We start from the raw sequence: 24316 nt of genomic DNA, 5'->3' as shown, positions 1-24316 counted from the left end.
CCATTTAAACGCGTAATCAGGCAGGGCAGGTGCGACAAGTTTAGTCGCATTCCCTGATTTAAATTTATTTCGAATCTGATAATGAATACGTTGAGTAATACAACTCTCGTCTTTTTCTTAGTTACCATCCATAATTTTTCGGATTTTGGATTTAAGAAAATGTTCGAGAATGATGAGATACTTTCAAATTTAAACTAACTTTAAACTTTTTTCACCTTTCTGTCAAATCATTTCTTCAACATTCCATGTAACCCTTGTGCTCCCTTTAGCGTTTGATAAACAAGAGTAGTGTACTTAAGTTGATGGGTGATTACTCTTCTGATCTTTAAGCAATCGTTTGGGTGAGGCAAAATAAAGTAACAGTACTGTATCTGATCCGTTTGGCTTTTGTAACTTACTATTCATGGCTAGATTTAAATTTAAGTCATTGTCATAATCATTACTTTGATAGTCGTAGTTCTTATCTAGTATGACTTTTCTTCTCTCTACCTCCAGTGCCGGGAACGACTATAAGCCCATGATAGACATGTCAGTCGTAGTGTACAGCGACGGAACTGTCAGTTATATACCTCCATACCAACTCAAGAGTTTTTGCGAAACAGACAAACAACCTACAGGAGTTTTCAACCAATTTAGTCTTCTTAGCTACAATGAACTCGTCTGCAGACTGAAGTTCGGGTCTTGGACGTATAATGGACATGAAATGAGTCTTGTGAGCCGTTCATCGCAGATAGACATGTCAGGATTTAGACGGTTTCCCGCCGATAACTTTCAAGTACAGGGCACAAGCGTGCAAATAGATCAGACGTTTTACGCATGCTGCGCTGAGCCCTACGAGACAGCCACGTTTACCATCGTTCTGAGCAACAATCCCAAGTACTACCATGACAGCGCGCCAATAAGCGCAGAGGACATCGTCGAACCACAGGCGCATGTGTAATGGTATCCTCTTCACCGAGCAAACTTCTAAAGCTCAGGTGTTGTTCTTTTTTTCTTTCTCTTCTTCTTCAAAACAGATCACTTCCATTTTATTCGATTCAGTTTAGCAAGTCATCTTTACAAACAATATAAAGGGGTCACGTGTTTGGTGCTATCGTACTAGATTCTTTACATACATACTTGTAGGGTTAATATACAAAATTGTAGCAGAGGCGCATCCTTAGCGATGATGGTGCAGAATGCGTCCCCGCGATGATAGTTCGGAGGTTGTTCATGATTACCTTCACCTAAGCGTCAAGAATATATTCAATCTGTTTTAACAGACATGAATAACAACTTATAATGGAAAAAGAGAAGAAAAAAAAAGGAAAACGTTCGCAACTTTTAATTTTCAGGTTAGATTCCCAGCATATGAATTTGCTATAGCTATTGTTAGTATGTAGAATTTGTTTATCTCTTATTTGAAGGAGTTTGTCATACAATCCGAGACAAATAAATTGATATTTAATTTAAATAACGCGTTATGTTTTTTTTAGTGTCTATATAGTATGCATGACGTCTATTACCGTCACTGTTTCTTGCAGATAGAAACTTTCAGTTACACCAAGAGTAAAATATTCATAGCAGCAATAAGAACCTTTTCTGCTCTCTCTCTCTCTCTCTCTCTCTCTCTCTCTCTCTCTGGACCGCTCCGGTGGCGTAGTGGTTAGATTGTCCGCCTCGGATGCGGGAGGTCGCGGGTTTGAACCCGGCGGAGTCATAGCAAAGACACAAAAATGGTACTAACAGCTGCCTCGCTAGGAGCTCAGCGTTAAGAGGTTAGTGTTAGGACTGGTCGGTCTGGTGTCAGGATAATGTGACTGGGTGAGACATGATGCTACATGTCTGCGGCATGATGCCCCAGTGCTAGACATCACTATAAACTGTCACACTGCAGACATCGTATATATATGACTGAAAAAATGTTACAGCTATGTTAAAATCCAAATCTCTCTCTCTCTCTCTCTCTCTCCTTAGTTAATAATTCAAGTTGTGTGTACAAGCACTTAAATGAAACCATCGTTTTTGTACACCTATGATTTGAAAGACAGTTCTGTGTGTGTTATATATTTTGGAATGCGTAATGGACATTGTTAAATCAGGATAGGTATGAGGATTTTGGTGTTATTACAACAATTGGATTAAAATAAGATTGGACTTGCTTCAGTGTCACAAATCATGCTTTTATCTGCATGAAACATTGACACATTGTGAATTATGACAAAAGTACTCATGAAGCAGTTGTTAACATGTGCATAAATAACATTAGTACTGTCTGGGCCAAACTCTCCATCTTTAATGTTTTTGTTTTTTTTTCTCTTTTGAAACACCACATGATAAAATTACCAATGCTAGGACATCCTAATCCCATCATTCAACGCGCCAGCAAAAATATTGAATTGTGAAAATAAAGACCACCCGACCCCTAATTTGTTTACTGAAAAATCCTAGTCCGGCATAATACAACCGAATACAGAGTCAGAAAGAAAAAAATACTGACATTGTGACAGTGAAATAGGAAGAACCCATCCGAAGCACCTTTTATGTTCAATTTTTGTAATTCACACATTACAAACATACCGACTACCATACTTGGTGTACCAATTATTTATTATCTAACAATACAATCTCAATTATCATTTTATCAACCAAATCCAAACCTTTCCTGCATTTATTTGAGGATTTTTGCTCGATGTGAAAACCTTTTTTCCTTGAACACAATAAGTCATCCATATATCCAAGTAATTTCATCCAGATAAAGTAAAGGCTTACAGATGAAAACAACAAAATTTCACCAAAAAAAATTTGTTGACTTTAGAAACTAAATAACAATTCTCATAAATTGACTGAATTATGAAAATTTTATGAAAAAGATGTACTGTAGCCGCTTAGGGAGTACGGCGAGCTTAGCAGAGCCCAGCTTGTCGTTTTTCGCTTTATATTCTTATAATTTTATACCGCTCCGGTGACGTAAGTGGTTAGAGTGTCCGCCTCGGATGCGGGGAGTCGTGGGTTCGAACCCAACCTAATCATACCAAAGAATTATGAAAATGGTACTGCAGCTTCCTCGGTTGGCGCTCAATATTAAAAAGTTGTGTTAGGACTGGTCGGCCTGGTGTCAGGATAATGTGACTGGGTGGGACATGATGTTACATGTCTATGGCATGATACACTAGTGTTAGACATCACTATAAACTGCCACACTGCAGACATCGTAGCGATATGACTAAAATTATTAAAGCTACGTTAAAAATCCAACACAGGCACACACATACGGTAATTTGTTTTATAAAGATTCTGCATTATTACTCCGATATTATAGCCGTGATGGCAAATAGAACTTATGATAATTAAATAATGAAATTCAGATGTTTTTGAACAAATATAAAATTAGAGTAACAATCAATGCATTTTACCCTTATCGTGCAACTTATCCGAACAATCAAGTTAATGAAAACTATACGATACAGTAGATAATTATTTTGCAAGTCATGGAACATTTTGGACTTTTATACTTTAAAATTTGACAATGATGATTCAACTAACAGATTCCGAGCTTAATGTGATATAAGAAGCGTTGGCAAAGTGACTTAAAATGGGCAGGACGTATCGAAATGTCAGGACGAAGAATATGTTACTAGTATTCATCCGATTCAGGTATATCACTGTTAGTAAAATCTATATATATATAGATTTCACTCGTACTTTTAATACATGAAAACCGTTGTTTGGATATCAATACCATTAACTGATGATCAATCTTTGAATTTAACAAGCAAGCAACATAGTTTTTAAGTATCTAACAGTTTGTAATAACTTTAATCTTGTCCTGCATCATAAATGGAGAGACATAAATCAAAAATACAAATTGTCATACAATCCGAGACAAATAAATTTATATTCTTGTTGATAATGGACCTAAATAACAAAAGAGTATAACACTATACATCCGATTTTTTAAACATCTGCACACGTGGATGTGGTAAGTACATACAAACATACGCACACGTGGATGTGGTAAGTGTATACAAATTACATTCTAGTTATAGAGCTGGAACAGCTTAATGTTGGATATAAAATGCCAGCTAAAGTAATTAATAAAATGTTAACAACAACGAGGCAAAGCCAAAGCTCACCGATGAACAAATGGGATGAGATTACCTTTCTCTACAAGATAGCAACCGACTAGCAGAGGAAGGAAAACTTAGACTACAGCAAGATATCAGGTCTTATATTTGTATAACTTTTAGGTACTCAAATACAAAACAGAACATCGATTATCACACGGTCTGTTTCTACTGGTTAGGGCACTGTAAAACCTTAAACATTACATTTAGGCAAACAAGGTTATGACTCGAATGAACACGTTATAAGATTTAGGCAATCTATTTCAGACTCAGAAGCGGTGCCGGATTAAACCCTGTGGAGGCCCTTAGGCCCTTAGGCAGTCGAAATCTTGGGGCCTCCCTTGCAAATAATCTCCTAATACGGTTTATCGATATTATTTTGATCCGTTGTCGCGGGGTCCATAGGCCGGTGCCTACTCTGCTTATCTGGTAATCCGGCACTGCTCAGAAATGACACTAAATTAGCCTAGTTATGGTAATGGTACATTTGTTTCATGAACGGCGTTTTGGGGTGGCAAGTGGGGCGACTGCCCCAGGCCCCCCTCTTAAGGGGGCCCCGCGCTTCAGGCCTAAGGTCGTCCTTTTGAGTTTGTCAAGCTATATTCTCCGGTAAATTGGAAACGCTGATACAGGCCGCACGTAATGCACGCAGAATACACTTGCAATTAAGCAAACTATCGTTCTTAATTCGTGTCTTCATGTTATTTGAAAAATGACAATAATAATCAGTTTATTAGGCCAAAGGCATTGTCGTCATGTCATTATTTCGATTAAAAAAAAAACCGTTATCCACAAACAGGAAATATTTTTATGAATAATGAAAAAACTAAATTAGTGGGCCAAATCGCGAAAGTTGATCTAGTCTAAACATAATCAGTGTTTGCAGTAGCATACCAATCGAGATACCGATACTCTGGCCTCGCGCGGTCATTGTCGGCCCTAGGCCGTACTCCTAACGCCGCCTCTGATTTGTTTACCCAAAGATATGGTGATGAAAAGTTTAGCATTATTGACGCCCAATAATTTGAAAACAACCAGCAGATAAATTTACTAAGGAAATAAATACAGCTATTTATACTACTTGGTAATTAATACTACTTGGTAATTAATACTGGTAATTAATACTACTTGGTAAAGAATATAAAGACTATAATACATGTAGATGATGGACAGTCGGCAAAACTTTGACAGAATACGGATCGTGAAGTAAACCGAAAACATAGAAGAGAACGCGAGTAATAATTATGTAGACAGTATGGAAGAAAATGGTAAAAATCTTTACATCAGGACGTCAGGACCTAAATGATCAGGAAGCAAATAAACACGCGTTTATAATAATGTTTATGACTGCAGGATATGACGTAATTTAGTTTTTGAAATAGATTAACTGAAATAGTTTTGTTATTTTTCTCGGAGTCTTTTTTATTAGTTGGGTTTCCAAATATGAACCATTTAGCAAATTACAATCATTAAAATGGCATTAAAAAATTAATAAAAAATAACTTTACCAGTTAATGTAAAATGCCACCTTACTTAGTACATCAACAACAGTTCCGGGCAATACTACCTTCTTTTAGCAAAGTGAAACAAATATTTAGCAATATTTTTGATACCTCTTGTAAGTGTATCAATGAATGAACATGTGGAATAACTTCCACTGCTACCACGACACCTTGTTCCTCCTGTTAAAGTGTTCCCTACATTCTCTATGGTCAGGCCAATACTTGCTGCTTTCAATAACAGTAAAAACCGTAGCGATTATTACACCTTGTCTTTTAAACAGCAGTTGTTTAAACCTTTCAACCAATGTTAACTTTAAGTTCTGACTCAATGTTATAAATATTTTTCTTGAAGCTATCTATACATTTTGTCAAATAACCAACTATTTGCACCATTTTATTTTCAAAACTTCAGTTTTGCCTTTCTCGTTTCATTTTTTACTTTGCTTGTCTCATTACATATCAACATCTAACTTACGTGTCATAATTTTTCAATTGACTATTTCTACTGCATCTACATAATCCCTTAATTATTTTTCTCTTTGATTAGTAAACAATCTATTTACACTTCCTTTTTGAACATAACCAATTTCTATTTTTGGGGGTTAGTTTGTCATTTTTAAAATAATAATTTCTTGTGCTAAACTTAGCAGTATTTCGTTTATATCATCAAGATTTCTTCTAATGCTGTTACATAAAAAATAATGATAGCTTGTCTTTTTTTAAGTGTTCGTTCATTTGTCCATTTCCTTCTGTTTACTACTTTATGTAGGAAACGTATCATCTTCATATGAAAGACTAATAAGGGCTAATACATGGTTTTTTGTTTGCTATTCCAAAAATAATACTTTAAACACTTATTATTGTTTTGATTTCTTCCATCTAGTCAAACATCCATGTACATAACCAGTAGGAAATAACAGCTAGTCATGAATGTGTTTAAAAAATGCAGCAAACGTGAGACGAAGCAAAATTATTTTAATGCATAAATATTACCTTCATGAAATAGCAAAATTTGGAAGTGTCTGTTTGCGCATGAGTGTTTGTGTTGTGAACAGAGTGTGTGTATGTGTGTTATGTTTGCTAATGGGATATTTTATCGCTCTGACAAAATCAAATGACATTGCATTGACATGTCACACAATCAGATTTCATTCCAATTATTTACTTCTGTGAAATATATACCTGAAGACCTTACAATTATGGACTATCTCAACTATTTCTGCGATGGCAAAATATGCCTCAGACATATACCCGAAATTTCTCAGCCAAAAAGAGAAACTACAACCTATTCAAACAACCAAGGTAATTTTATGATTAAACAGATTGAGAAGCTGCTCAGTCAGTCATTGTTTAGTGAATAAAAGAGGTGGTTTGAATGGCAGCTTATGGCAGTTACCAGCATACATTCAAGGAATAGATATGACAAAACTGCAGTAAGGGGCCATAACTACCAAAGTGACAAGGAAATTAATAAGAAAATATGCTAAAGAAACTCTTTATCATCTCTCACTTTCTCTCTCTCTCTCTCTCTCTCTCTCTCTCTCACACACACACACACACACACATACACACACACAAACACCAATATGTTCCTGTATGATGATTATAGTGAAGATGAATGAGACCATACTGCAGTAAGGGTCCATAACTACCAAAGTGACAAGGAAGTTAATAAGAAAATATGCTTAAGAAACTCTTTATCATCTCTCTCTCTCTCTCTCTCTCTCTCACACACACACCAATATGCTACTGTATGATGATTATAATGAAGATGAATGAGACTGTTTGAATTGACCAGCTTGTCTATGATGGTGAAAAACATTACAGTTATTTTTCTATTAAAGTAACTTCCATTTCCTTAATTAATAAAATAAGAGCAAAACTAAGTGCACTACATTACTACATGAAATTGTTCGGTATAAAATTCCTTAATTTCATCAAGAAAACGATTCCCACTGATACACCTGAGAAACAATGACACCTGATGCAAAAGGCTTTATAATTAAAACATGTTCGAATACATTTTTGGAATAATCTAACTGGTAATAAACAAATCAGTTTTGATAAATATAAAAAAGAGATAATTATCTTTTTCCTCTTGCACATCTATGTATGCACTGTAGTAAATAAACATAACAGGTTACTGGTATATTTGTAACATTGATGCAAGTCATTCGATCTTCCCACTGAATGTGACATTATCATTAATTTATATCAAAAACACAATAAAGACTAATATTCATGCCAGAAATAAAAATGTTCCATGAAGTACCCATCTGGTAGATATATTTGGAAGAATATTACAATCTGACATATAATCAAAAGCAAACCTAGACCTTTCTTATAGTCAATGCAAGGTTTGGAAATATGAATCAAATCAACTTGAAAACTTTTAATATATTTGCTTGTTTTAATGGCTTATTAACACATAACAGGTTATTTAGTTCACCAAAAGGTATCATTTCTTTCTGTTCTGGTTATAGCAGAAAAGCTTCAAAAGAAGTTTCTAAGTTTTATAAAGTCAGGCTCAGTTCTTCTGGACAAAATTTTGAAAATATATCATACATCTGATTGTTGAGGTAGCCATTGCTAGGGAAGTCAAAGAAGAGCTCCTTATACCAACTATTCCAACTAATCAGGATCAAAATGAGTTCAATGATTTTTGAGAATTTGAAAAAAGATTTGTCATTGATAGATGATTGATTTGACAGATTGAAATTTAAAATGGAAGCATGTCAGATGCAGGGTATGCCTTAATATTTCATATGTCCCACCATGTGGCCATCTGATCTTGTAGCATGCCATGCATCAGTGTGCTTCCATTTGAAATTATTTGGGACGAAAATGATGAATGAAATGTTCCTTGTGGTAGTCAGGGTACATCATATGGCCTTTGTAGTAATGTGTAAAAACTATGCCAGCCTGCCATCTAATTAAACCACTGCTTATATATATATATATATATATATATATATATATATATATATATATATATATATATATATATATATATATATATATATATATATATATATATATATATATATATATATTTAATAAATTCCTCTCTGAAACTGCTGAGACCATTTTCAATAAGCATGACCAGTGGTATCAAATTTTACAAGCCCTTCAATATTATGCAAAAGATGACTCTTTCCCTTTCAATATTGTCACTGTTATATGTATTAAAAGAAGAAAAACTTTGGCAAGTTTCATTTCAAAAACTGCTTGATTGATTTTGACAAAACATAACAAAAAATGATCTTGAAAAAGTTAAATAACATTCATTCTTTACACTATCTTCTTGAAGCTCCTTCTGGGAAGAAATGGTTTAATTGAAGCAATGCTAATCAATCCATTTGTGACCCTGTGCATTTATTTTAGGACATGCAGTTTATGAGTGAAACAAGTGTTAAGAAATGAAACAGAGGCAAGCACTTTCCCATTCTAATGCCATTTTAAGAGCAATACTGGTCAGGTAAGTGATATCAGGTCATCTTAAGGCCTTGTGCTCTTGTAAAATGAAAAAAAAAAGCAACATAAAAAACATCAAAACCACATAAGTTGCAAAAAGTCATTTATTTACATTATTATGAGCCACTTATGAATATACATGTTTTCGCCATATTGAATGTTGGTTTAAAGCCTTTATCAAATCACAATTAAATTAAATTTCACCTAAATTGAAGATTTTGCATATCTTGTTTGCTTAGGATAATCCACATTTTATAGGAAAAAATTTACAAGTTTCTCGAAAATTGTCCAGGTGACAGACCTAAATCCATGTACATAAATATGTAATAAACTTTTGACCTTTTCCTGCAAAATTACAAAAAAATATTTTATTAATGCTCCAGTGATAACCTGATTTTTGCAGTAGTATTGAATTCGAACAAGTAAGTCACAACAATCTATTTTGCCAGACAGCACTAACATTAGCACCGTACTGAAGTTAGTGCACCATATATAAAGTATATATTGGTTACAAAACTTCTTGGGGCCCCAAGTGGTCAAGTCATCAAAGACATTCACTTTTACATAACACTGGCATCTCACCTGTCAGCAAAGGCTCAAGTCTCGTGCTCTGCCAACATGGGTTTATGAGAAAGCTGGCCAGTAGCTTCCTGTGGGTCGATTGTTCTTCCATGAGTTTTCCTGGACTCTTCCTCCACCAGATATACTGGCTGCCATGTATAGCCTATCATGTGCTGAAAAAGGCATTAAGCCAACAACAACAACAGCAAAACTTCTTAGGTAACACAAACTTGTTTTAGTTACTGTAAATCCATCACTAATAACATGGATAACATCACAAAATCTTGATACCTTGTGAAGTGTAACAAGAGACTATAGGAGTTATTGACCAGGGTTGAAGGCTTACTAGTCAGAGATAATAATAATTATAACCAAGTGAATTATCTCAATTTTATACGTGCTAAAAATTCAACAAATGTTTTAATATTAGACCAAGTATTTCGTTAGGTGATCTGATGAATGTAAATGAATTTTGGGGGGTTTCAACGTAACATTCACTAATTAGAATTTAAGTAATTACACAAAGCTACACATTACTAAGAACTTTGTGGTTTATTAAATTCAAAGTTCTTTCATTTTTAAAATGATGATACACAGAATACTGAATACTGACAATGCAGTGATACTGCTGGATGTCAATGGACATAATTAATGCCAAATTACTTGTTGATGTCTTTTTGGTGATTATTTCAACAATGGGCCTTCTTTTCATAAGAAATATCTCAAAACATGTCATAATGCTGAATTTTACCAAATTACTCCTGCACATTTTCTTTCTGACTGTTTTCCCAATGGATAAGTCTATGCCCTATTCCAAATCCCTCCAAACTCCAACTCACCCCAAAAAGCTTGAGCTACAGTGGTTCAGTGTTTAGCATGCTGGACTCTCAACCAGATGGTGCATGTTCAAATGCTAATAATAGAACAGTCTGGGTCAGCTAATGTGGTTTAAGGGGCCCCGAGTGGCAGAGTGGCCTAAAGCGCTCTCTGTTACGGATCACTGCCATCTCACCTCTGCCTACGTGTGTTCGAGTCTAGGATTCAGCCAATGTGGGTAAGTGAGAAAGCTTGACAGTAGCTTCTCATGGGTCGGTGGTTCTTCCTTGGGTTTTCCCTGGTTCTTCCTCCACCATTAATACTGGCCACCATGCATAGCCTATCATGTGCTGAAAAATGGTGTTAAACCCCAGAACAACTAATGTGGTTTTACTTCTGGGCAAGGCACTTTATTCCAGCCAATCAAATAATCACAACTGAAGCTCCCTCATCCTGTTTAGATGATTGCGATTAGTAAATTAAATAGAATCAATTAATACTAATTCAATTAATCAGTTCCTAGAAAGTGAAGTTAATCATTTGTATTAATACCTGTAAGATGCCAAGATCATCCACAACTCAATGAAAATTGGAATCGTTCTGCTTACTATAAATTTAGATCACTTCATCATATGGAATAAATAAATTGCATAACTTTAAACAATAACTACACCTAAGATTTTAAGAAATAATTTTGCAGAATATAGGTGAACAGGTAGACCAATAGCTGTCCTTAAGTTTTTAAGTTGGACGGATTCAAATTTCTACAAATAAACAAACAAATGTTTACATTACTATCTCATATGTACTCAAGTCTGCAACAAATACATGTGTATCACTGTTACCAATCAAATAAAAGACATGTAAAGTATAACACATATGTATAATTAAAATTATTTACAAGCATTTGTAACAAGCATTTAGATTGGTTGCAGCTGCATCATGTTATGCAGAAAACTAGAAGTTATTATTTCATAAGACCTGTGTGGAATTACTGCTGTATTCATATTACCTTGTTTGCTTCAACAATATTTGTAAACAATAGTTAAAATAATTAGTTATTTAATACTTGAGATTCAGTTTTATTTTATATTTATATGCAATTATATGAACTAAAATTCATATTTTACTGGACTCATGAAGTCATAAACCTTGAAAATCAATTATACACTATGCAAACCTAAATCATTCTGCTTATACAAGAAATCAAGTTTCAAGCTTCATGGTTTCAGATATCCTATAAAATATCAAGTTCAGTTCTCAAACTACAAGTTAATTAACATTTTATAGAAGCATATTAATTAAAATGCACACTCTGAGAAAATTATTCTTTCATATCATTTATTATTCAACATATTTGAAATTTCCAGAGATTATCAGTCAACAACAACAGTAGCATAGCAAAGAAATTCTGGCCTCCCCATGCCAAATTAATTGTGGGACCTCGTCCCAATAAAAACATTTGATGGAAATTTTAGGTCTCCACTGGGCCTTGCTTGGGTGGTTGCTATGCCATTGTCAGATACAGTCAATACAAATTTTCATGGAATTGTACTTTAATATCGAGTTCAAATAGAAATTCTGGGAAAATGCATAATATGTAGTAAATCACTCTACAACTAACATTATTTATTATACCTGTAAAATTTAAGCATGATTGGCCTACCAGAATATAGAAGAAACCAGTCTTCAATACTTAAATTTTTCTGACTGAGGATATTTACCATTATTTCATAAAAGTTGCTGTATTTGTAACATGTAACTGGCACTTCCAACAAGTCACTTCAGTGCTGTCAGGGCTAGTAAACTCGACCTGATTGCCACACGTGTGTATGAAAGACAGACAGACAGACAGACAGTATATATGTCTACTTGCAGTGTGTGTATCAAGCTTCCTGCATTTTCAATTACAAATAATTGGATATTTGGTTTTGTAAAATTTCAAACATGATGTAAAGAATGAGCAACAACTGTTAGCCACAAATATCATCTAATTCATAGTGCCTGTGATCATTTATAAAAGCATCTGCTTTAGTCTGTGAATGACATGTGATGAGATAAGCAAACCATGTCAAATGGGATTATCTTCTATACTTGATTGATCTGTTGACTCGGTTTGCAGAATGCAATCATTCAACATTTTTTATAACAGACCTATTCACACTAATTAATTCAACCAATAAAAGAAACAAAGCATTAATAGCAATGAATAATTTACATACATAAACTTATCTGTTTCAAAATTTCTGTTTTAACCAGTAACCAGCATTTACAACATTTCAATCGAGAAATGTAGATCTTGTTCAGATTTGGTATAAACTGTGAGTAAAGAATTAAAAAAAATTTAATTAACCACTCATAAAAGTGTTGAATTCTTATGCATACATATTTGTTATAATTAATATCCATCTTACTCATAAAAAGTTGAATTCTTATGCATACATATTTGTTATAATCAATATCCATCTTACTCATAAAAAGTTGAATACTTATGCATACATATTTGTTATAATCAATATCCTTCTTACTCATAAAAAGTTTAATTCTTATGCATACATATTTGTTATAATTAATATCCATCTTACTCATAAAATGTTGAATTGTTATGCATACATATTTGTTATAATCATAATCCTTCTTACTCATAAAACGTTGAATTCTTATGCATACATATTTGTTATAATCAATATCCATCTTACTCATAAAATGTTGAATTCTTATGCATACATATTTGTAATAATCAATATCCATCTTACTCATAAAATGTTGAATTCTTATGCATACATATTTGTTATAATCAATATCCATCTTATTAATCAATGCACAAATATATAACAAATACAAAACTACAGAAGCAATCCAAGTAATGTTGAATCAAATAAAAACATTTACATTCTATGAAATAATTTTGAGGATTTCAATATAAGCCAGTTTCTTCTTGTTAACTGCAGAATACTAAAACTATCATTGATACTACTGAGTGACAACTAGTTTTCAAGGTGGCTGCTATGGTGGCCATATTGGCTGTAAAACCAACACTGTTAGTCTTTTGGTGAAAACCACATATCGATAGGACCATCCATTTAGAAGGAGTAGCATTAACAAGTTTATTGAGATGACCACCACAGCAGATATACTGAATGTCCAAGCATCACCATTTTCATTTAGGATCAGCTGGACATTACAACGAATGTGTGTGTAAAATTTCATGGCAATTTCATCCTCCAAGTAGTTTACAAGGTGAAGCAATCATAAACTTGAGCTAATGCATGGATGGAAAATGTAAGGCTAAACAATGGACAACAGGCAATGCCACAAGTTCTTCTGGCCTATGCCCAGTAGGCTCTTCGGTTCCATGAAAAGAAAGGCAAAGAACTGCATGACCAGTTGTAATAATGAGTACTTGAGAGCAGAACAACTGGACATGGGGATTAATATATACTAGAGGTGGGTGTATAATAAATAAATATGAAGTAAAAGAGATCTCCCTATAGCAGGAACCAGTCTTTTCATTTTATTTAGCTATAAAGTGGGTTTTCTGATTGGTCTTGATCTGACAAAAAATGTCCTCTGCTGTGATTATAAAACAATATTGTCCAGTCAAGATATACAAGTGATTGATCTAAAAAACATAAATATTTGACTCACTGAAAAGATCAGAACAAACTTTTATTTTACATCATCCATGTCACAAAGTGACACATTTATCAAAAACTTACACAATTCTAGATCATAGTGTCATGTAATTAAATTAAACAGGTATCCCATTATTCAATTTACTGTAGACTGTAATCACATTTAAGCTATGTCTGAGCTATATTGTATAAGAATAACATTTTGCAATATAAAGGCAGATTGCAATGTGTTATCTTGGTTTAGTTTCTTGCACAATTTTTAACGTGTGAGTATACACATATATTGTAAGGCTACTGATAGGTTTCTCCGAATTCACTGATAGGATTTTCATAATGGATTGAAAAATGTGCACCGTTTCCATTAAGGAATGACACAAATTAATTAGCAACAGTTCTAAACACATGTCAGGATGTTTATGGTATAAGATATAATAACTTTGCAGAGTGCATCACAACTTGCATCCAAAAACTTTAAAATCTCTGACAAAATTGTCTCCCCTTACAAGCACTTCAGAGAGTGATGCCACTATCACATGGTTTATAAACTTTAAACCTTTATCCCAGTTGCCATGATGCATCAATTAATGGCAAAGAATGAAACATTATATCAGGTGTGAAAATTTCTGAACTTCCTTATTAAATAATGATTTATTTGTGTGGCCTCTTGAGTGTTCACTTGCTAGCCTGGTATGGAAAATTTGGGGAAATGCCCTCAATAACTTTTGATACTGTTTGGGTGGTTTTTTTTGTCATCATAAAATTAGATTTTTGCATCAAAGTTTATTTGCCAATAATGAGTTTTTAATTTCCTGGCTAGATATGCACCTGTCATCACATGAAAATTGGAATTTGTCCTATAACATTGTTCTTACTGAATGCCACTCAGATGCATTCTGCCCTCATTTGTTATAACTATTTCATCAACAAAACATGTACATGTAGGACTAACCACCTATGCAGCTCCAGTTTTTATGATTTTAAATAAAGCATTTACATTGTTGTTCTTGATGGCAGCCCTACAAGCATTGATGACAGCTGTTTTGTATTTTCCAACTGAAAGAGAAACAAAAATTATTAGTTGTATAATTTTTAATATTAAAACACTTTGTGTAAATACGTTATTAATTGATGATTAAATATATACATTACCTTTTTGACACATAATATTACACTACTGGGTTTAATAACAGTCAATTACACTGTCATTATTCTTCTACAAATAAAAACAGAATAAAGACTGTCATGCGTCAGCTTTGTAAAATGTAAACAATAAATAAAAAAAATCTGTGACATGCTGTATTATGCACATCATTTATACTGATTTGTATAATTCAAATTCACCATCAACTGTCTTTATGGGTACAACAATGAAAATTATATAAATATAAATCTAAAGAAGAAATGAAATTGTCAGAAAGCTAGCCTGCACATATTAATTAAGTCACTAAAAGTTTCTTTGATATAGTGATGGAAAACTTATCTGCATACTTAAAAGATCTATGCGGTCAGGAGCTAAACACAAAACTTAATGTAAAGCCAGTAAACTGTAAAATGTAGGTTACTGATCTACTTTCATTGTAAAGATATGTTACTAACAGAGATGCAAACAACCAAAAGGTCTGAAGATCCTTGCCAAAAAAACTTGACAAATAAAGTGACAAAACAAAATGTAACCAAAGTCATTTAAGCATGATATATGATCACTCTGATCTACTTTTGTGATGAGGGTACAGAACTCATAAATATACAACCAATCACCAGGTTTCATGATTCCAGGTATTGATATGTATACAAGAAACCTAAGCTAGACAAATATACTTAAGAATATACAACTAATGTATGTTAACATAAGAATTCTTTATTTCAGACAACATGGTCCACGCATCTAAATTAAAATATAAAATATAAAAGTATTTTAAACATAAAAGATCATTTGTATCTTGTACAAATATACAGACACAGCTACAATTACAGAATGTGTCCAATCTTCTTAAGAATAAAGTTACGAAGGGCATTTAAATATTAATTTGTTCCATCTATCTATAGTTCAAAAATGTAAACAAATATCATAATCCCAGAAATATTTCAAGATATGATTATTACTATCAGCTATCTTTGTCACCACTGAACACACATTATTTTTTATTAATTCTTTAAAACTGAATACATTATAGTTTACAAACATGTTCAATGCACTGTTCCATCTTGGAAAGCTTAATAGAAAACAAAAACTATTTCTAAAGTTTGTTCATAGAGGAGCACATAACATTGTGCAGCAATAAGATTTGAATAAATTAATTTTGATATTCAAAGAACAACTTCTAAATTTACTTAAGGGCATGATTATTCGTGTGCATAAAAATATGTAATGTCTCATCATATCTTAATCATCTGACCGATTGGATTTTAAGATATGATCCAAATAGGTATAACTGTTGACATATGAAAGAGCCTCAATATGCAAAGTTAGCCCCATTTGCTTCCATCATCTATAGATGAATTAGAAAAGAGGAAAAATAATAAAATCTTTTTTGATATTATTTCTGGCTAAAGTAAAGCGTATCTTTTCCAACAAAGTTCGGTGCATTCAAGAGTCAGTCCCAGCAGGAACATACCTCTTGATGCAGGAAAAGTTATGGTTAAGAAACCAAAAACCCTAAGAAGCTGAAGGGATTTGTTAAATAAATTTTGCAAACCTTGCAAGTATTTAATTAAAACAAAGTGCTCTTCTGCATGTGCCATACTGGTGTAAAAAACTGCATACCTACTGTTACTGTATAATTTTATACATCGTGACTGCTCAGTAGTCAAGTCAGAAAGTAATTTTATTGTCACACAAACTTTTCACTGAAATCAACACTTTAAGAGAAAAAGAAACAAGACTTGCTGGCAGGATTGGCAGTATTCGTACATATGTTAAAAGTCTTCATGCCAGAATGCTTTCTATGATCTTTCATTCAATTCTATTCTCTGGTTTTGGAGAAAATGTTCTGATCAACATAGGAGAATGCCATAATCTCAATTGGACTTACAGTCATGTGAGCATAAAACACAATCCATGTGCATTCTTTCTTTTCTATGTACTTATATCTGGACTGAGTTGATAACAACGTTGATTTAGTATAATAACAAAACCATGTTCCCCGATTTATGTGCATTCAATACGTGACTCTGAACCAGCATAATTGCTGATGCAATTCACTGCAGTGCCTGAAAAGAATAGCTCTGAGCACAAATAAACAACATCAAAGACAGATGCTAACTGCTTGATTTCCATTGTATGGAAATAAATTCACAAGCCAGCAGCAAAATCCTGCAGTGCACAGTGTAGTTACATTTAGTGCACTCTAAGGAAAACAAAAGTTGATATGTGATTCTGATAAATATGTCAAAATCAATGTCTTTTCAGCTCACTGTGACAGCATGTAATTTTAAGGGTACATTATCACTCATGCTCTCTAGCTTGCTATCTCTAACTCATAAAACTGATTCAATAATTACTATGCTCATACAAACATAAGAAAGTCTGAAGTGGCTGTCTTTTCTTCATAAATACAATTTAGACATTGTAGAGTTTTGATGTAAGTAATGCATTTTACATTCTGGAGGTGAAACATAAGTTTCTGTGCTTATAGACTTTTACTCTGTCTGATAGAGGTGTAGCCAGCTTAGGGGACACCTGTCCAGGAAATGTGACAGCTCAGGTGTAACAATGTTCACCAAAGTGTTAGCTTTCTTCTGAAGTATGTCTGGCTACTACGAATTCAAGGTATTTTGATACAAATATAAGAAATTTTCACACAAAAAAAAACATTAAAATACTGCAAGTAATTTTCAAGGTAACCCCAAAATTCAAGAATTTTTCCAGGTTGTACAAACATTCAAATAAATCTTTTCAAAGAAAAATTGAGAAAATCTGCAGAAACTGTTGTACAGATATCAAGATGTCCCAATCAATGATGCCCATGTAAGCATGGACCTTTGGAAATGTGGCATATCTTTACCCATTATCTTTACCTTTTATCTTTACCCTTTATCTTTACCTTTTATCTTTACCTTTTATCTTTACCCTTTATCTTTACCTTTTATCTTTACCCTTTATCTTTACCTTTTATCTTTACCTTTTATCTTTACCTTTTATCTTTACCCTTTATCTTTACCCTTTATCTTTACCCTTTATCTTTACCTTTTATCTTTACCCTTTATCTTTACCTACTATCTTTACCTTTTATCTTTACCCTTTATCTTTACCTTTTATCTTTACCCTTTATCTTTACCTTTTATCTTTACCCTTTATCTTTACCCTTTATCTTTACCTTTTATCTTTACCCATTATCTTTACCTTTTATCTTTACCCTTTATCTTTACCTTTTATCTTTACCCATTATCTTTACCTTTTACCTTTACCCTTTATCTTTACCTTTTATCTTTACCCTTTATCTTTATCTTTACCCTTTATCTTTACCTTTTATCTTTACCCTTTATCTTTACCTTTTATCTTTACCTTTTATCTTTACCCTTTATCTTTACCTTTTATCTTTACCCTTTTTCTTTACCCTTTATCTTTACCTTTTATCTTTACCTTTTATCTTTACCTTTTATCTTTACCCTTTATCTTTACCCTTTATCTTTACCTTTAATCTTTACCCTTTATCTTTACCTTTTATCTTTACCCTTTATCTTTACCTTTTATCTTTACCTTTTATCTTTACCCTTTATCTTTACCTTTTATCTTTACCCTTTATCTTTATCTTTACCCTTTATCTTTACCTTTTATCTTTACCCTTTATCTTTACCTTTTATCTTTACCATTTATCTTTACCCTTTATCTTTACCTTTTATCTTTACCCATTATCTTTACCTTTTATCTTTACCCTTTATCTTTACCTTTTATCTTTACCCTTTATCTTTACCTTTTATCTTTACCCTTTATCTTTACCTTTTATCTTTACCTTTTATCTTATATGAGAACAGTATTTACTTCTATTTGGACAGGTTTCTCATCCTTAAATTTTTAAAACTTTTTCTCTTTACATTTTTAGAACTAAACTAATCTATTAATTGGCACTATATAGCCAGGATTGTGCTGATGTGCTATCAAATGCTATACATACACACTGTATTAAAGAAATTATAATAAAATGGGTTAAACTCACCTCGAAGACGTCCAGCTTTCTGTATAACTTGGTTGACCTGTTTGAGGGCAGTAAGTAGTTCCTGATGATTGTTACAGCGAATCTTGTAACCATTTACCAAGTCTCGGTTCATGTTGTACAGTTCAACATACCCCTTTCTCATGTTATGCCTGCAACAGAATACTAGTACATAGGTTATACCTGATTTTGGTTTCTCTGAGATTCCAAATATTTATATTTTGTTAAAAACAAAAGCAGAATCTAAGTTTTTATCACAGTAAAGTACAGTCTTGGTGTGCCTGGACAGCACTGCAGTGAAGCACTTGTCTTTGCTGAATCACTGGCTCTGGCATGTAAAAGGATACATGGTTGCCTAGCTGGGGACACCTTAGCGCTAAATGTTAATCTTTTACCACATGATTTGAATATTTGTTGTTTGCTCTGAGGTCCATGACATTATAAAATCTTACTGGATTCCCCGATTGCTCATTTTTGGAAGTTTCCCATAAGATGTACCACCGAAAAACTCCATGATTATGTTTTCTAATCATTTCATAACATATTTACTTTAAAAAAAATAATTCAAAGAGGCTGAGTTTATTTACCTTGCACGACTCTTGAATCTACATGGGCAATATAAAATACAAAATACAAATTTTGGCAGGAGGAGTAAATAAAGCTTGCCTCACCAGTTTATTTAGCTGCTCAAGTGAAAATAAATAAGGGATAACGATGTTTTCATAGCAAGCATGTGCTGACAAATAAATGAAAACAATGACGCCAAGTTTATTGCTGATGTGCATTACAGTAACAATTCTATTATTTACAAATCTGAGCCCTCTGGGAAACCTGTAAGATTCTGTAATGTCATAGACCTTAGCTCCAATTATAATACCAAATGTCAAAGCTTGTTTGCTTTGCACCATTGCAGTTCCTAATTCAATCTCCAGTTTTGGCACATGCAAGGATACATGGTTTCACTGAGTTCTCTGGTTATCCTCTACATATGAGGTCATTAGATTTGTGGTTTGTAGTAATGATGATGAATAGTGAATTGATTGTAATAATTAAACATAATTTTATTAAATAAGTGTGTGTAATGTGCAAGAAAATGTTTGTCACTACTAAGCAAGATAAAGTTTTAAACAGGAAATTAAAACTCTTCATCCAAAACAGTATAAAAATTACTGCCATTATATTATGATTCATAATTTAGTGGGCTTTTTTTAAATTTAAAAAAATCTGTTCTTAAAGAATGATTTTTATAATACAATATACTGAGAAATGAGGAGTGAACTGCAGAGACTTGTTAATTTTATAAGAGTCAGCAAAATATTAAGTACCAAAAGGTATTCAATCATGACTCACATATCACCCATTAGCCTGGCATCCTCTGCTCGCACTACCATACTCCTGATCAAATTGGAGTGGTCAGCCATTTCTGCTGTCAGTTTCTGACGTACAGACTGGTACTCATCCACCTGTAATTGCAAGTACACTTGTCACTCATTTTACGCCAGCTCAGCACAAAAAGCAGGCATCTTCATGATGGATTATATTAAATTAGTTAAATTAAATTCTAATAACTGATAACTGAATTCACTATTTTTTGTGGTTGCTAGAAAGCATGACTTTAAAGACTAAAACAACAATGATCTGTATACAGAAACACTTGGAATTATTCCTCAATCCAGGAAGTAAAGTGCCAAACAAATGTCCCTTTTTGCAAACATACAAAAATTTATACCAATAAAAATAAATAAATTAACAGTATTTTATTTATTGCAAAAGATTTATTTATGGTCAACGAGAACTAATTATACCCCAGCATAAAAAATCATGAGATACCAGTACATTTCTTTTTGATTTTAAAAATTTCTAAGGCCTCACTTATAATTCAGTCTATTTGTATGGCTGCCATTACAATATACATACCCCTTATAATAATTACTAGGGCCAACTTTCATTATAGCATATTTTTATGGCTGCTATTAAAATATACCTACCCCTTTTAATAATTACTAAGGCCTCATTTATATTACAGTATATCTGTATGGCTGCCATAAACAATATACCTACCCTTTTTAATAATTAATAAGGCCCCAATTATAATACATTATATCAGAATGGGTGCCATATGCAGTATATCTCCTTAATAATTATTAAAGAATCGATTATATTAGAGTATATTATTATGGCTGTCATTACAATATAAATACCCCTTTTAATAATCACTAAGGTTTCACTTATAATACATTATATCTGTATGACTGTGCCACACACAATCATACAATGCAACAATCACACAGCCTCATTTATAATACAGTACATTTTGATGCCTGTGATACACAATATACCCCTTTTAAAAAATTACAAAGGCCTCACTAATAATACAGTACATTTTTATGGCTGCCATATACAATATACCCCTTTAACAATCACACAGCCTCATTTATAATACAGCTTATTTTGATGCCTGTGATACACAATATACCCCTTTTAATAATTACAAAGGCCTCACTGACAATACAGTATATTTTGATGCCTGCAATACACAATATACCCCTTTTAAACATTACAAAGGCCTCACTAATAATACAGTACATTTTTATGGCTGCCATATACAATATACCCCTTTAATAATTACAAAGGCCTCACTAATAATACAGTATATTTTGATGCCTGTGATACACAATATACCCCTTTTAAAAATTACAAAGGCCTCATTAATAATACAGTATATTTTTATGGCTGCCATGTACAATATACCCTTTCTAATAATTACACAACCTCACTTATAGCTCATTTTAATAGCTGCAGTGAACCATATATTAGTTACAAGGTACTGTATAATGTAATATAATTTTCAAAATAAATTAATTCAATTTAGGTAACAAACTACCAGGTGGTTTAAAAGTATTATGACATATTTTAGTCACAAATATCATGTACTCCAGAATTTGACCTATATTTGAAAACTGACATCTACAATGTATGACACAGTAAAATTAATATAGTACAAGTATGATGTGGCAATATCAATATACCACAAAAGTATGACAAAACTAAATTACAATACATTAGATATTAAACTATAATTAGGAAAAACTACTGTGTCTGAAATTCATGTCACTGTTATATCAAAATATTAAATCTATCTCCTGCTATTACATGTATTCATTTACAGTGAAAAGTGATGTAATTTATATTTTTAGAAATATCATTCTGCAATTTACATCTGAATAGAAGCACTTGCAATTTCTATCACAACACTACTAATATTTGTATCAGTTTTATTAGACTGGTTGAATATCATTCATGATAGTTTAGCAGGATACCAACTCATGATAATTTAGCAGGATACCAACTCATGACAGTTTAGCAGGATACCAACTCATGATAGTTTAACAGGATACCAACTCATGATAGCTTAACAGGATACCAACTCATGATAGTTTAACAGGATACCAATGCATGATAGTTTAACAGGATACCAACCCATGATAGTTTAATAGGATACCAACTCATGATACTTTAACAGGATACCAACTCACGACAATTTAGCAGGATACCAACTCATGATAGTTTAACAGGATACCAACTCATGATAGCTTAACAGGATACCAACTCATGATAGTTTATCAGGATACCAACTCATGATAGCTTAGCAGGATACCAACTCATGATAGTTTAGCAGGATACCAACTCATGATAGTTTAACAGGATACCAACTCATGATAGTTTAACAGGATACCAACTCATGATAGTTTAACATGATAGTTTAGCAGGATACCAACTTATGATAGTTTAGCAGGATACCAACTCATGATAGTTTAGCAGGATACCAACTCATGATAGTTTAACAGGATACCAACTCATGATAGTTTAACAGGATACCAACTCATGATAGTTTAGCAGGATACCAACTCATGATAGTTTAACAGGATACCAACTCATGATAGTTTAGCAGGATACCAACTCATGATAGTTTAACAGGATATCAACTCATGATAGTTTAGCAGGATACCAACTCATGATAGTTTAACAGGATACCAACTCATGATAGTTTAACAGGATACCAACTCATGATAGTTTAACAGGATACCAACTCATGATACTTTAACAGGATACCAATTCATGATAGTTTAACAGGATACCAACTCATGATAGTTTAACAGGATACCAACTCAAACTACTGATACATGATGATAGCAGAATGAAACATGAGTTAAATGATACAAACTATCCAAAAATAAACAATTTTTGTTATCCTTATATCTCTTTGAATGAAGTAAACAAAGCTGCTTACATGTACACAAAATGGCTTGTATCTACTATATCTCTGTAATTAACTGATACAAACACTCTTTTTAAATTCAACGCAATTTAGTCAGTCTTGAAATAACAACTGTTTCTTCTAGAAGTACGAAAGTATTTATTAAATAAAAATACATTTACATTTGTAGTATTGTAGCTCTACTGTTATTGTACACTACTGTATAAAAACAGCTCTACTGTTATTGTACACTGTTGTATACAAACAGCTCTACTGTCACTGTATGCCAATGTATACTAATAGCTCAACTGCTTTTGTACACTATTGTATATTAACAGCTCTATTGTTATTGAGGACTATTGTATTCTTAGTCTAACAGCTCTATTCTTATTGTAGACTACTGTATCCTAAGAGCTTTATTGTTTTTGTACACTATTGTATTTTAACAGCTCTACTGTTATTGTACATGATTGTATCCTAACAGCTCTATTGTTATTGTGGACTATTGTATACTAACAGCTCTACTGTTACTGTACACTACTGTATACTAATAGCTCTACTGTTATTGTACACTATTGTATACTAAGTGTAAATCCATGTAGAGTGAATAGGAAATGCACACCATATCTACTCTGTTGATTCCACCTATTTCCTGTAAACTGAATACACTCTGATCTGCCAGTGCATTATATACATGTAAGTTTTGAGTCTGCAGAAAATCAGCAGTATCCTCATATGCTAGACCCACCATACATGTAAATCAAAAGTGTCTCATTCTAACTCTGTACCCAAGGGATGAATCAAAACTCTA

The 24316-nt window shown here is 32.9% G+C and overlaps 1 protein-coding gene across 1 annotated transcript in view; it reads right to left on the bottom strand.

Annotated features, from left to right (window-relative positions):
- Positions 1-9168: 9168 nt before the first annotated feature.
- LOC149785525 (BBSome complex member BBS2-like) overlaps positions 9169-24316 on the bottom strand; it is a 78877-nt gene continuing 63729 nt past the window's right edge. Inside the window, exons 20-22 of the mRNA XM_089979330.1 lie at positions 20598-20710; positions 19251-19399; positions 9169-15147 (exon numbers count right to left, since the gene is read on the bottom strand). Of these exons, the coding sequence (XP_089835456.1) occupies positions 15047-15147; positions 19251-19399; positions 20598-20710 (363 nt within the window). The 3' untranslated portion in view covers positions 9169-15046. The remainder of the gene's footprint in view (positions 15148-19250; positions 19400-20597; positions 20711-24316) is intronic.

The sequence above is a fragment of the Sinohyriopsis cumingii genome, chromosome 13 (assembly GCF_028554795.1).
Source record: "Sinohyriopsis cumingii isolate HCF-2022 chromosome 13, ASM2855479v2, whole genome shotgun sequence".
In the NCBI taxonomy this organism is placed as follows: Eukaryota; Metazoa; Mollusca; class Bivalvia; order Unionida; family Unionidae; genus Sinohyriopsis; species Sinohyriopsis cumingii.
This window is presented reverse-complemented; position numbering and strand designations above follow the sequence as displayed.